Source organism: Vipera berus, assembly GCF_964194415.1.
Source record: "Vipera berus genome assembly, chromosome: Z".
Classification (NCBI taxonomy): Eukaryota; Metazoa; Chordata; class Lepidosauria; order Squamata; family Viperidae; genus Vipera; species Vipera berus.
Genome location: NC_138205.1, coordinates 51632068 through 51644604, shown reverse-complemented (window position 1 = coordinate 51644604; position 12537 = coordinate 51632068). Strand labels below are relative to the sequence as shown.

Genomic DNA, 12537 nt, shown 5'->3' with positions numbered 1-12537 from the left:
CATGCGCAGATTTTGCCAAATCCTGACAGCCCTGCAGCTCCAGCTGCCTCTCCCTCAAGGCTTGTGCAGTGCTGCCGCTGCTTCAGCTCATTCCTCTCCCCCCAGCAACCACTTCTCTAGGATGGTCGTGTACCACCTGCCAGGTGCCAAAGTACTACCGGTGGTACACGTATCATCGGTTGAACAGCCCTGCAGTAGATGATATGAAATTGGTTAGATCCTGCTGTGGATTTCATTATTTGACAATGTGATTAAACTAGTGGATCAGCAAAATGCTGTGGACATAGAATGGTTAGATGTCAGCAAGACATTTGTCAAAGTAGACCACAACCTACTTCTTGATAAGCTAGAAAATGTGAGGTAGACAGCACCACCACCAGATGGATTTGTAACAGGCTGAAAAGAGTACTTAATGTGTAGTCCTTAATGGAATTCAGCCACAATGGGGTACCCCAAAATTCTGTTTTAGGGCCAGTACTATTGTACATCTTCATAAACAATTTAGTTGAGGGAATAGAAGGGGAACTTATCAAATTTTCAGATGACACAAATCAACACCCCAGAAAATAGTCTCAAGATCTTGATGGATCTCAATAGACATGAACACTGGGCCCTATCTAACAAAATGAAATTCAGAGTGGATAAAAGTAAAGTTTCATACTTAGGCAAGAAAACCAATTGCACAGGTATAGACCAGGCAAAACCTGGCTCGATACCAGTAACTGTGAGTGGAATCTTGGAGTGCTAGTGGACAATCACTTAAATATGAGCCAGCAGTGTGCAGCAGGAGCCAAAAAAAGCCAATGCAATCCTAGGCTGCATTAAAGAGGGATAGAATCAAGATCACACAAGGTATTAAGATGCTTTCAGTAAGACCAGACTTGGAATTCCATATCCAGTCACCGGAATATAAAAGCTGGACAGAGTGCAGAGAAGAGCAACAGATTATTAGGGAGCTGGACGCTAAAACATGAAGAATGGATGTAGGAAGTGGGTCTATCTAGTTAGCATTGATCAGACTTGTGAATCCCTTCTGAGATGGGAGGTCTGCTATTTTGGTTCTCCTTGGTCTCTCAGTGGCTCACAGTGCACCAATCATACCATGAACTTTCTGTTCCATCTACTGAGATTAGGATGGAGGCACTGTTCTACAGCAGTTTTCCTCTTTGCTCTGTGGACTGTTCCAGTTGATATCTCAAGTTTGATGCTCTTGCTATTTTTGTTTAAATGGTTAAATGGTTTGGGGCCAGGTACCATTAGTGTCATGGTTCTGACTAACAAGACAGATCAAAGAACATTCCATGATTGTTTATTCTAAAAAGTCTACAATAATGAGAACGAAGCATCGGCACTCATTGATGGATTCTCCTTCCCTGAACACATCATATCACACACAATTCCCGCCCTTAATTACATGTCATGAATCACATTCACCAATTAGTTTAATATATGAAGTTTCACTTCCTTTCTGTAGCGTGCCATCCCTTATCTTATCAAAACATACGAGTTAACATCCCCCCCTTCAATGATTCAAAGCAAAACAGTTAAAGCAAAATGCTGCCTCTTATATTATCAGAGCAAAAATATCCAATGTTTGCAGCATTGACATCCGCCCCCCCTTACAAAAAGGATAGATCCTGTAATGTAAACAAAAGCATATGTCAGGGATTATCTTAGTTTGTTGTGTTTTTTTTTCATGAAACTTTTTGATGAGTCGGTCAGCCTTCACATCACTAGATTTCACCCAAGTAGCTTCAGACAATGGGTATCCCTTCCATTGTACTAGGTACTGCAATTTTCCCTTAAAAATTCTAGAGTCAAGAATATGTTTCACTTCATAATGGGTCTGACCCACTACTACAAGGGGTCTGGGTGCTTTCTTAGGGAGAGGTCTTAAGGTGGAGTCCCGAAAAGATTTCAGCAGGCTGAAATGGAAGACAGGGTGAACTTTCCCTAAAAGCCTAGGGAGTTTTAATTCTACTGCGAAAAGGGTTGATGATCCTTACGATGGGGAAAGGCCCCAAGAGTTTCGGTCCTAATTTCTTGCTGGGTAATTTGAGGCATAAATATTTAGTTGACAGATAAACCTTTTTCCCAACTTGGAATGTTCTTTGGGGAGCCCTCTTTTTTATCAGCCTGGTTTTTTATAAGTCTCGGAAGTCTTTTTTAATGCTGTTTTCATGTTTCTCCAAACCTCTTCCCACCCTCTCACCCATTGATCAAGTATCTGGGAAGCAGAGGGCTCTTGAGGGTAGCCAGGCATTGGGCTGAATTCTTTTCCTGTGGCTACTCTGAAAGGTGTGTAGCCAGTGCTGCTGTGAACAGAATTATTGTAGGCCACCTCGGTGAAAGGGAGGAGGTCAGTCCAGTTTGTCTGTTGGTAGGAAAAATAGCATCTGAGATACTGCTCCACCATTTTGTTAGCAGATTATGCAGCCCCATTGATAGCTGGATGAAAAGCAGATGATAAGCCTTGAGATGATCCAATTAATTTAAGGAAACTCCTCCAAAATTTCGCTGTGAACTGCATTCCTCTATCCGAAATTATTTGCTTAGGGACACTATGCAGTCAGTAGATATGTTTCAGGAACAATTTAGTCAGTCGTTGGGCAAATGGGAGTCCTTTGTAGGTGATAAAATGAGCCTGCTTCAAAAACAGGTCTATCGCAGTCCAGATGACAGTATTTCCTCTACTTTCGGGTAGGTCTACAATAAAGTCCATAGCTATTTCTTCCTATGGTTGAGAAGGGCCTGGCACCAACTGCAGTAACTCAGGGGTTTTCCCTGGAATTCTTTTCATGGTGGCACATATGGTACAACTCCTGACATAGTTTTCTACATCTTGTTTTAGCCCCGGCCACCAAAATTGCAGGTGGATGAGGTGTAGAGTTTTTAAATATCCAAAGTGTCCAGCCTGTTTTACATCATGGCTGTGTTTGAGAGCATTGAGGCAGAGGGCTTCAGGTAGATACAGTCCCCCCCCTCTTGTATGCCAAACCATCCCTGCATGTTAGAGAGGTTTGATTATCTTTGAACCATTGATCAGTGAGGAGCTCTCATTTTATCTTCTTCAGGTCATCAGGTTTAGGGGTTCTGTGAGGTGCGAGTTGTGCTGCAGGTTGTGAACTGGGGATAATTGCCTCATTGGCCTCTTCACATTTGCTTTTGTACTGGGGTAATCGAGATAGTGCATCAGCTAAGAAGTTTTTTCCTCCCAGTATGTACAGGTGAAACTCGAAAAATTAGAATATCGTGCAAACATTCATTTATTTCAGTAATGCAACTTAAAAGGGGAAACTAATATATGAGATAGACTCATTACATGCAAAGCAAGATAGTTCAAGCTGTGATTTGTCATAATTGTGATGATTATGGCGTACAGCTCATGAAAACCCCAAATCCACAATCTCAGAAAATTAGAATATTACATGCAATCAATAAAACAAGGAGTGTACATAGAACAATATCGGACCTCTGAAAAGTATAAGCATGCATATGTACTCAGTACTTGGTTTGGGCCCCTTTTGCAGCAATTACTGCCTCAATGTGGCGTGGCATGGAATCTATCAGCCTGTGGCACTGCTGAGGTGTTATGGAAGACCAGGATGCTTCAATAGCAGCCTTCAGCTCTTCTGCATTGTTCAGTCTCATGTCTCTCATCTTTCTCTTGGCAATGCCCCATAGATTCTCTATGGGGTTCAGGCGAAGGTCAGGCGAGTTTGCTGGCCAATCAAGCACAGTAATCCCATGGTCATTGAACCAGGTTTTGGTGCTTTTGGCAGTGTGGACAGGTGCCAAGTCCTGCTGGAAAATGAAGTCAGCATCCCCATAAAGCTCATCTGCGGAAGGAAGCATGAAGTGCTCCAAAATCTCCTGGTAGACTCTGGACTTAATGAAGCACAGTGGACCAACACCAGCAAATGACATGGCTCCCCAAATCAACACAGACTGTGGAAACTTCACACTGGACTTAAAGCATCTTGCAGCCTCTCCATTCTTCCTACAGACTCTGGGTCCTTGGTTTCCAAATGAGATGCAAAAGTTGCTCTCATCAGAAAAGAGGACTTTGGACCACTGAGCAACAGACCAGGTCTGTTTTTCTTTAGCCCAGGTAAAACGCTTCTGACGTTTGTTGTTCAGGAGCAGCTTGACAAGAGGAATACAACATTTGAAGCCCATGTCCAGGATCCATCTCTGTGTGGTGGCTCTTGATGCACTGACTCCAGCCTCAGTCCACTCCTTGTGAAAGTCCCCAACACTTTTGAATGGCTTTTTCCTGACAATCCTCTCCAGGCTGTGGTCATCCCTGCTGCTTGTGCACCTTTTTCTTCCACACTTTCCCCTTCCAGATAACTTTCTATTAATGTGCTTTGATACAGCACTTTGGGAACATCCAACTTCTTTTGCAATTACCTTTTGAGGCTTTCCCTCCTTATGGAGGGTGTCCATGATGGTTTTCTGCACAACTGTCAGGTCAGCAGTCTTCCCCATGATTGTGATTCCTACTGAACCAGATCGAGAGACCATTTAAAGGCTCAGGAACACTTTGCAGGTGTTATGGCTTAATTAGCTTATTAGAGTGGGACACTTTGAGCCTAGAATATTGCACCTTTTCACAATATTCTAATTTTCTGAGATTGTGGATTTGGGGTTTTCATGAGCTGTAAGCCATAATCATCACAATTATGACAAATCACAGCTTGAACTATCTTGCTTTGCATGTAATGAGTCTATCTCATATATTAGTTTCCCCTTTTAAGTTGCATTACTGAAATAAATGAACTTTTGCACGATATTCTAATTTTTCGAGTTTCACCTGTACTTTTGAGTGAAGTTGAAATGATTAAGGTACTATGCCCAGTGCACTTGTTTTGGGGACAGTTTGCGAGGGGTCTTCAGTGCATCTAGGTTTTTGTGATCTGTCCATACTTTAAATGGCACCTTGCTCCCCTCTAAATAGTGTCACCAGTTTAACAGGCTCCACCTAATGACAAAGACCTCCTTCTCCCAGATTGCCCAACCCCTCTCACTTTCAGTGGGTTTTTTTTGGAGGTGTAGGCGCAGGGTTGTAGGACTCCACTTTTGCTCTTTTGCAGTAATACATCTCCAACTGCAATGTCACTGGTGTCAGCTTGGATTACGAAGGGCTCCCCTGGGCATGGATGCTTTAGGACTGGTTCAGCAGCAAATAGTCTTTTTATATTCTCAAAAGCTGTTTGACAGCTCATTGTCCAAGCAAGTGGTTGGCCCGGTCACGGCTTCCCTCCTCCTTTGCCTGTCTTGAGTAGTTCTGTCAGGGGTAGGGCAATCGTAGCAAAGGGGGGATGAATTGGCAATAAAAGTTACCAAAACCTAAAAAGCTCTGAAGCTGTTTGCGAGTCTTTGGGGCTGCCATTCAATTAGTTTTCACTTTGGCTGGGTCTATTTTAATGCCCTCATTGGAAATTCTATAGCCAAGATAATCTAATTGGGTTTGGTGAAATTCACATTTTGACAATTTGACATAAAGCTTGGCATTCAATAGTTTCTTTAACACTTCTCTCACCAGCCTTCTATGGTCTGTCATATTCGTATAGGATGTCATCAAGATACACCAGAACCCCTTTGTATAAATGATCATGTAGGACCTCATTAATTAACTGCATAAATACGGCTGGGGCCCCCTGCAGTCCAAATGGCATGACTTTGAACTGGTAACTTCCCAAGGGGCAGTTCAAGGCAGTGTTCCACTCATCCCCCTCCCTTATTCTCACCCGGTAATATGCTTCTCTCAGGTCTAACTTAGTGAAGACACTCCCCTTAGCCAGGTGGGTTAGTAAGTCCTTCAGTAGGGGGAGGGGGTATTTATTTTCCATACTCACTGTGTTCAAACCTTTATAATCAATGCATAAGTGAACAGACCCATCTTTCTTTTCTTTAAATAGCACAGGGGCTCCCACAGTAGACTTGGCCCGTTCAATTAATCCCCTTGCTAGGTTTGTGTCCATATATTGCTGCATTATCTCCATTTCAAGGGGGGACATAGCATACATTCTTGGTTGTGGAAGTTTGGTCCCCGGCAACAGTACAATGGAACAGTCATTGGGCCGGTGAGGAGGCAAGGTATCGCATTCTTTCTCACTAAATGCCTCCACTAGGTCCCGGTACTTGCTGGGGATGAGCGGCTCACCTGGAAGCTGTGAGGCAGCCATGTGCGCTCACTCATTGGGTGGGCTAAAATTCCTTGTAACATCTGTTGAATCAAGGGGGGGATCAGGCCCTATAGGTAGTCTCACAGTTCTCATTCCTTTCTCCCACCAGATAAACGGCTTCCATTTGTCCAGCTAGGCTAATCCTAGGATCACAGCCTCAGTCATTTTTGGGGCCACCAGGAAGTGAATAAATTCCCAGTGCTCACCTATTTTTAGGCATAGGGGCTCCGTTAATTGTGTGACTAAAATCCCTCCCATCAGGGAGCCATCGGCTTGCTTGAACCTCACAGGTTTGGAGAGCAGTTTTGTTCGTATGCCCAGTTTCATGGCAAATGGCAAGCTAATGATGCATCGGGAGCATCCAGAATCAACTAGCACCTTTAAATCTACCTGCGTACCTGACTTAGGGATTATGAGCTTGGCAGGTAGTGAGAAAGGTGAGACGTGTCAGCTCACCATTGGGTTGTTCTCTCCTTTGTTGTTGCTGTCGAAAGAGGGTAGAATGGGGGCGGATCCAGCCTGAGTTCCTGCATCCTCCCATGTTGGGGATGTGACCTGGGCAACAGGTTCCTGCGTCATCTGGTTGGATTTCTCTCCCGTTAGCTGCTGTGCAGGTTTCTTTCTTGCTGCTGGTCCTGGTCTATTCTGCAATTGGGGGTAGAGGACTGGGCAATTCACTGCTCGATGTCCCTGCTGTCCACACCGGAAACACTTAATTGCCCAGCCTACAGGTGGCCTGGGTCTTTCAGCCATCACAGTAGTTGGAGATTTTCGTGGGGGAGATTCCCATTTGAATTGTTCTAGCTCAGCTTCAGGTGGGAGAGGCTTCTTATAGTGGGCGAGCTGAACATCTAATCTTACTGCCAGCTTGTTTTATCTTGTCGATTTGTTCTTCTGCTTTGAGGGCCATGGATGTGTCCTCAAATCTTTCTATCAGCCCTAGGAGGAAGAGATGGGGGTCCTCCAGTTCAGGGCCTTGCTCATTATATAAATTGTTTAACCATCCAGATGTTTCTCCCTCTAGGCTGGACACAATCACATCGACCATAGCACCTGGGTCCGGGTAAAAACAGGCCCAGCGATTCAAATGAAAGTGTACTTGGTTGAGGAAAAAATCAGTTTCTCTGCGTCCCCATCGAAAGTTGCCCTGAAGGGTGGGGACATCATTGGTTGCTAGGGCCCTTATTGGTCCTGCTGTATGCCCAAGGGTTGCACGTTTGGGCCCTGCTGCTGCCACCCTTGCTGTGGTTGTGTGAGAGGACGCTGCTGGGTCTCCCTCATTTGTGGGCCCTGCAAAGTTTGCTGTACACTCGGGGGCGGTGACCAATCTCCTTGCTGTGGTCGTCCTCCCACCAGCTTCTGATGTCCAGGCTTCTGTACCACCCCAAGCTGTTGCAAGGCCTCTATTAGCTGTGGCAAGCTCAGAGGTTGTGGGTGTTCACTTGCGGGGGTTCCCCAACCTCCCATTGCTGCAGAGGCCCCAGGCTGGGGTTCTCTGTCTCTGTGGGTCTGGAGGGCCTGGCAGAGGACTCCTGGGGTTGGCAGTCTGTCTGGTCTGCAGACAGGATTTTCCACTCACCCAAATTCTCAGTGGCAGATGGTCTGGTAGCTCTCCACCATTCTGCTTTTGAAGACTCTGGCAGGGCAGTCTCGAGGCATCTGGAGTCTCCGCTGGGGTGGTTCCAGCCTAACAACCAGATAAGCTCTCTTAACTGGTTGGGTTCTGCCCCCAACTGGGAGTCCTGCAAAAACTCATCTTCCCACAGCATGCTGTTACTTCCTCCTCTGAGGTGTCAGCAGCTGCCAGGTCACCGTCTCCAAGCCGATTCTCTTTTCCTATGATGAAGATTTTTCCCTGAATCTTTGCCAGCTTCTCTCAAGGCTAGAGACAGCGGCTGGGGCTCAGGACTCCCCAGGTTGTTTGAAAGAAAATAGATTCTGGCATGATGTCATGGTTCTGACTAACAAGACAGATCAAAGAACATTCCATGATTTTTTATTCTAAAAAGTCTATGATAATAAGAACGAAGCATTGGCACTCATGGATGGATGCCAGAATCTGGATTCTCCTCCCCTGAACACATCATACCATACACTATTCCCTCCTTAATTACACGTCATGAATCACATTCTTCAATTAGTTTAACATTCGAAGTTTCACTTTTTTTTCTGTAGCGGGCCATCCCTTATCTTATCAAAACATCCGGGTTAACATTCCCCCCCTTCAGTGATTCAAAGCAAAAGAGTTAAAGCTAAAGGCTGCCTCTCATATTGTCAGAGCAAATACATCCAATGTTTGCAGCATTGACAATTAGTATACTAATGATATCCAGTTGTATATTTGAACTGGTACCCAGTTATATATCTGGGCTGTTCAAATAATGCTATCAAATTTTATCCTAATGTCTTGCAGGTATGGGGATCTGGATAGGTAAGGACAGATTCAGGCTCAATCAAAGCAAGACTAAGTATCTCTGAGCAGTTAGACTGTCCATCCTTGGAATTTTTCCATATGTACAGTAAGCCTAGATGGGATAGCCCTTCCACATTCAGAACTGGCATGTAATTTGAGGGTATTTTCTGGATTCACAATTCCTACGTGAAGAATATTCAGCAGCTGTAATCAGGAAGACATTTGCTGAGATTCATCTGATATACACCTGCTCTTAAACCAGGGTCCCCAACAAACAATCAATTCTACTCTAGTCACCTTGCATGTGGACTATTGCAGTGTCATCTAGATGGGACTGCCCTTGAAGACCACTCAGAAGTGGCAACTATCCAGAATATGGCAGTGGAAGCAGAGATGGGCATTCCTCAGTATGCCCATATAAAATTGGTACTCTATAAACTACATGGGCTACAAGAGTTTCTGGATGTAATTCAAGGTGATGGCCACTACCTATAAATCCATTCATGGCATAGGTTTTGCTTGTTGGAGGGTTTCTAATGGTTTATGTCCTTCCTATATTATCAAATAGAGTGGGTATACTCCTGGTTCTATCAATTAAACATCATCTCATAGATCCAGAAAATAGGCCTTTTCTGGCAGAGCATCTGTCTTCTAGAACAACATCCTCCCACAGATCTATATAGTTTCCATCCTCAAAAGCTTTTAAAAAGTCTTTGAATACCTGGTTTTTCCTCCGGGTCTTGATTAGGAAGGATGGCAAGGCTCTTTTAGATTTTAGATATTATTTTCTATTGTATTTAATGTTGCATGCTGATGAATTTGGACAGCCCTCTAAAAAGGAAGGAAGGAAGGAAGGGCAAAAGTAATGGGTTTTTTTTACTCCCTATTGACTGTTATTCTCATTATGGTGGGGAAGAAAAATAACACTGCCATTTCAATATCCAGTCTGCTCTGTGCACAGAAGAATACAAGCTGATAAAAGAATATTTTGTAACTTTAGTATTTCTACAGCTGCTGTGATGTTGGTTGTTCCCAAAACTAAATAAATAAAAATTTTCTGTGCTTGTAAGCTTTTTGGCTGGAAGCACCTAGAAAGAGAAACAACTTAAGTGACAATCTTGAATTAGCTTTTTCCCATTCTCTGCTTCTTTATATATTTAAATGATTTATAAACTTCCTTTTGGGATAAAAGTCTTTCAAAGTGACTTACAAGCAATATAAACATACAAGTAAATAAAAATACAAGGAAACTTTCTGAAAAATAAGGTTGCTTTTTACTGAACTGCTCTAATAGGAGAGAAGAATACAGATGGGAAAGCATCCTGTCTCTCTTTCACAACATCTTCCCAGAAAGGAAGTTGCAGAGGCATAATGGAGAATGGTAATTTGGAATTTGGGTCATCAGATTGAAAGGACATAATACCTTTTTGCTCAGAATTATCAAGAAAAATTGTACTTGAGGTTTGCCAGCAGGGGTTGTATGTACAATAAAATTAATATGTTTGTATCTTCTGCTTATAAAAAACTCAAAAGAAGGCCAGCTTCAGAGGACAAAGGCATTATCATCTGGAAACCAAATTGCAAATGATAGCTCATTGGGATCTCATAAAAGGACTATATATCAGCAAGAGATCATTTCTGAAAGCAGAGGGTCAAGGCATGCTAAGTAAGGATTCTGGGATAGTTTACCACCAATAATCAGCAGAGCCCAGCTTCTTACTCTGCAATTACTAACTGTAATTACTAAAGCCTGAACTAATAGGATTTGCTAGTATAGGAATCTGAAAAGGACAGTGAATTATTGATAGGCTCCAGGGAGAGCAGAAACATAAAAGAGGCTGATACTCTTGAAATCAGTCTCTGCCTTTATCCATTATGCTTAAATAGCACATATACTGCAAACCATCCAAATGTCTGTCAAAGATAAAGACTTATCTAAATGCACACCACAGAAGTAGATAGGATGCAGGATTTACTTGACGGAAGCAGAAAATCTGCATACTTACCAGCGACATCCAGATCCAGTTTGAAGCCAACAAAGTGTGTATGAATTGTTCCTAGAGTGTGGTCTCCAACTCTGTTTCCATAATCTAGGCCATCATTATGGAAATAAGATGAACTTATATAACCAGTGGCACGGACTTTGTTTTCAATTGCTCCACTTGGATAAAATACAAAATCCCAAACATAGTCATAATTGCCAATGGTGGACACAGAGCGAAAGACCAATACTGTGCTTTGTAGCCCTCCATAATACAGAGAGTGAAGTTTGGAAAAGTGACGCCGAAATGGAACCCCCATATCCTGTTCAAAAACACAAATAGCATCACGAGTAATGAGAGGTCTTTCTACTTCTGCTAGAAAGGTAACATTAAGATAAGTAGCAGAATAAGGGCAGTCAATCCCTCGCATAAGAGGAGATGAATACTTTCCAATTCCAAAACTCCCATCCATGTACCTAATAGACATCCCACCAGGATTGTTGGAGCCATAGGTGGACATAGTATCTTGCACACTGAGCTCATACACAACCCTTTCATTTTTGAACCTAATGTCAAAAAGTTGTGGTCCTGTATACAAATCCATTCGGTAGGCAAAACTCCAGGATGCAGAGTGGACTTGGTTGTTTTTCACACTGTAATTTGGTCCAAAAGGTTGATAATTCAGGGAACTGAGTTTGGCATGATGCACCCTGGGTTTCATTGAAGAGAATCCCCCATCAGCTGGAACTCTGTTCACCTTTTCCACATGTATATGCCCCTCTGTAAATTCTCTTTCCAATTGTGTCATATCCCTATAATAATGGCCACCATAAAACACTTTCTTCACAATCCAATGGGTAATATCTAGGCTTCTGTGGTCTATTAGCACTTCGAGTCCAACAGGATGTAAAAAGTAACCAGTTACATTCTGGTACAGGATTAACCAAGTTGCACGATCCCCAGATTTCATTCCCTTTGGCGATGTAGTCATTGCTGCTAGGTTGGCTCCATTGTAGTTCAATACTTCACGCATGAAGCTTGGGGCTGTGGGGAACAATGTACTCTTCAGAAAGTGGGCCATCTGCTTGTGTTCAGCAATTAGTGAAGGTCTGCGATAATATGGCACTTGTCCTCCATACTTCTGCACTGTCACATCCCGGTGATATATTGGCTGTGGGAGGGGACCCACCACATATTCAGTAATATTTGGATCTGGCTGATTTCCAAAAAACACTACAACCAAAGCCTGCCTAGGTGGGCATCTTCCTCCATGATCCAGAAATGACAAAGTCTCTGCTTTAGAGGGCTTCTCCAAATCAACAGAATAAATGCAGTTATCAGAAGGCTTTGCATGAGAAGCATCTTCCAAGGTTGCTCCAAGATTGGATTTCAAATACTGTACTACATGGACTAATTCCTCTTGTGATAAATCAGCAAAGAGCCAACTCCATTTGCTATTTAGATGCTCGGATAAAACTTGAGACTGAGAAGCACAGCTATCATATTTTCCGCCTCTGGTCAACAAAATACACACTAAAGCAAAAATTGTTAGAAAAGCTAGAATGAGCATGAGGAGAAGAACTTTCTGATTCATCTTTGCCACAGCAGAAACAGAGTCTAGCAGTGGTGTTCCAATTTCAAACCACTCTCTGGAATTGTAACTAGTCAGAATGAAAGACAGAGAAGACAGACTAGGAGGAGGGAAGAAATTCCTAGTTTGTTAAAGGTCAGCAAAGGAATATGACCCTCCTCTTCATGCTTGTGGAGATATATTTGTACTGTGTGGCACAGACATCCTGGGGCTAGAGAAAACAGTAATGAGTCACAGGATAAATTACAAACCACTCCTGCAATCCAGTTTCCCAAGGAACGACAAAGTCCACATGATAATAGATACTAGAATGTCTGAAAGGTTCAGCATCTTTTGGAAATAAAAAAAGCTATCTCCTTC

General features: G+C 43.1%; 2 protein-coding genes across 2 annotated transcripts in view; both read right to left on the bottom strand.

Moving 5' to 3' along the window:
* The window catches only part of LOC308677248 (amine oxidase [copper-containing] 2-like), a gene marked incomplete at its 5' end in the record, with an annotated part of 40329 nt that extends 28149 nt beyond the window's left edge, over positions 1-12180 (bottom strand). The window contains one exon of the mRNA XM_081343486.1: positions 10611-12180. Coding sequence (XP_081199612.1) covers positions 10611-12180 — 1570 coding nt within the window. The remainder of the gene's footprint in view (positions 1-10610) is intronic.
* PSME3 (proteasome activator subunit 3) overlaps positions 1-12537 on the bottom strand; it is a 449122-nt gene that overhangs the window by 400288 nt on the left and 36297 nt on the right. The gene's annotated exons all lie outside the window — the stretch shown is intronic.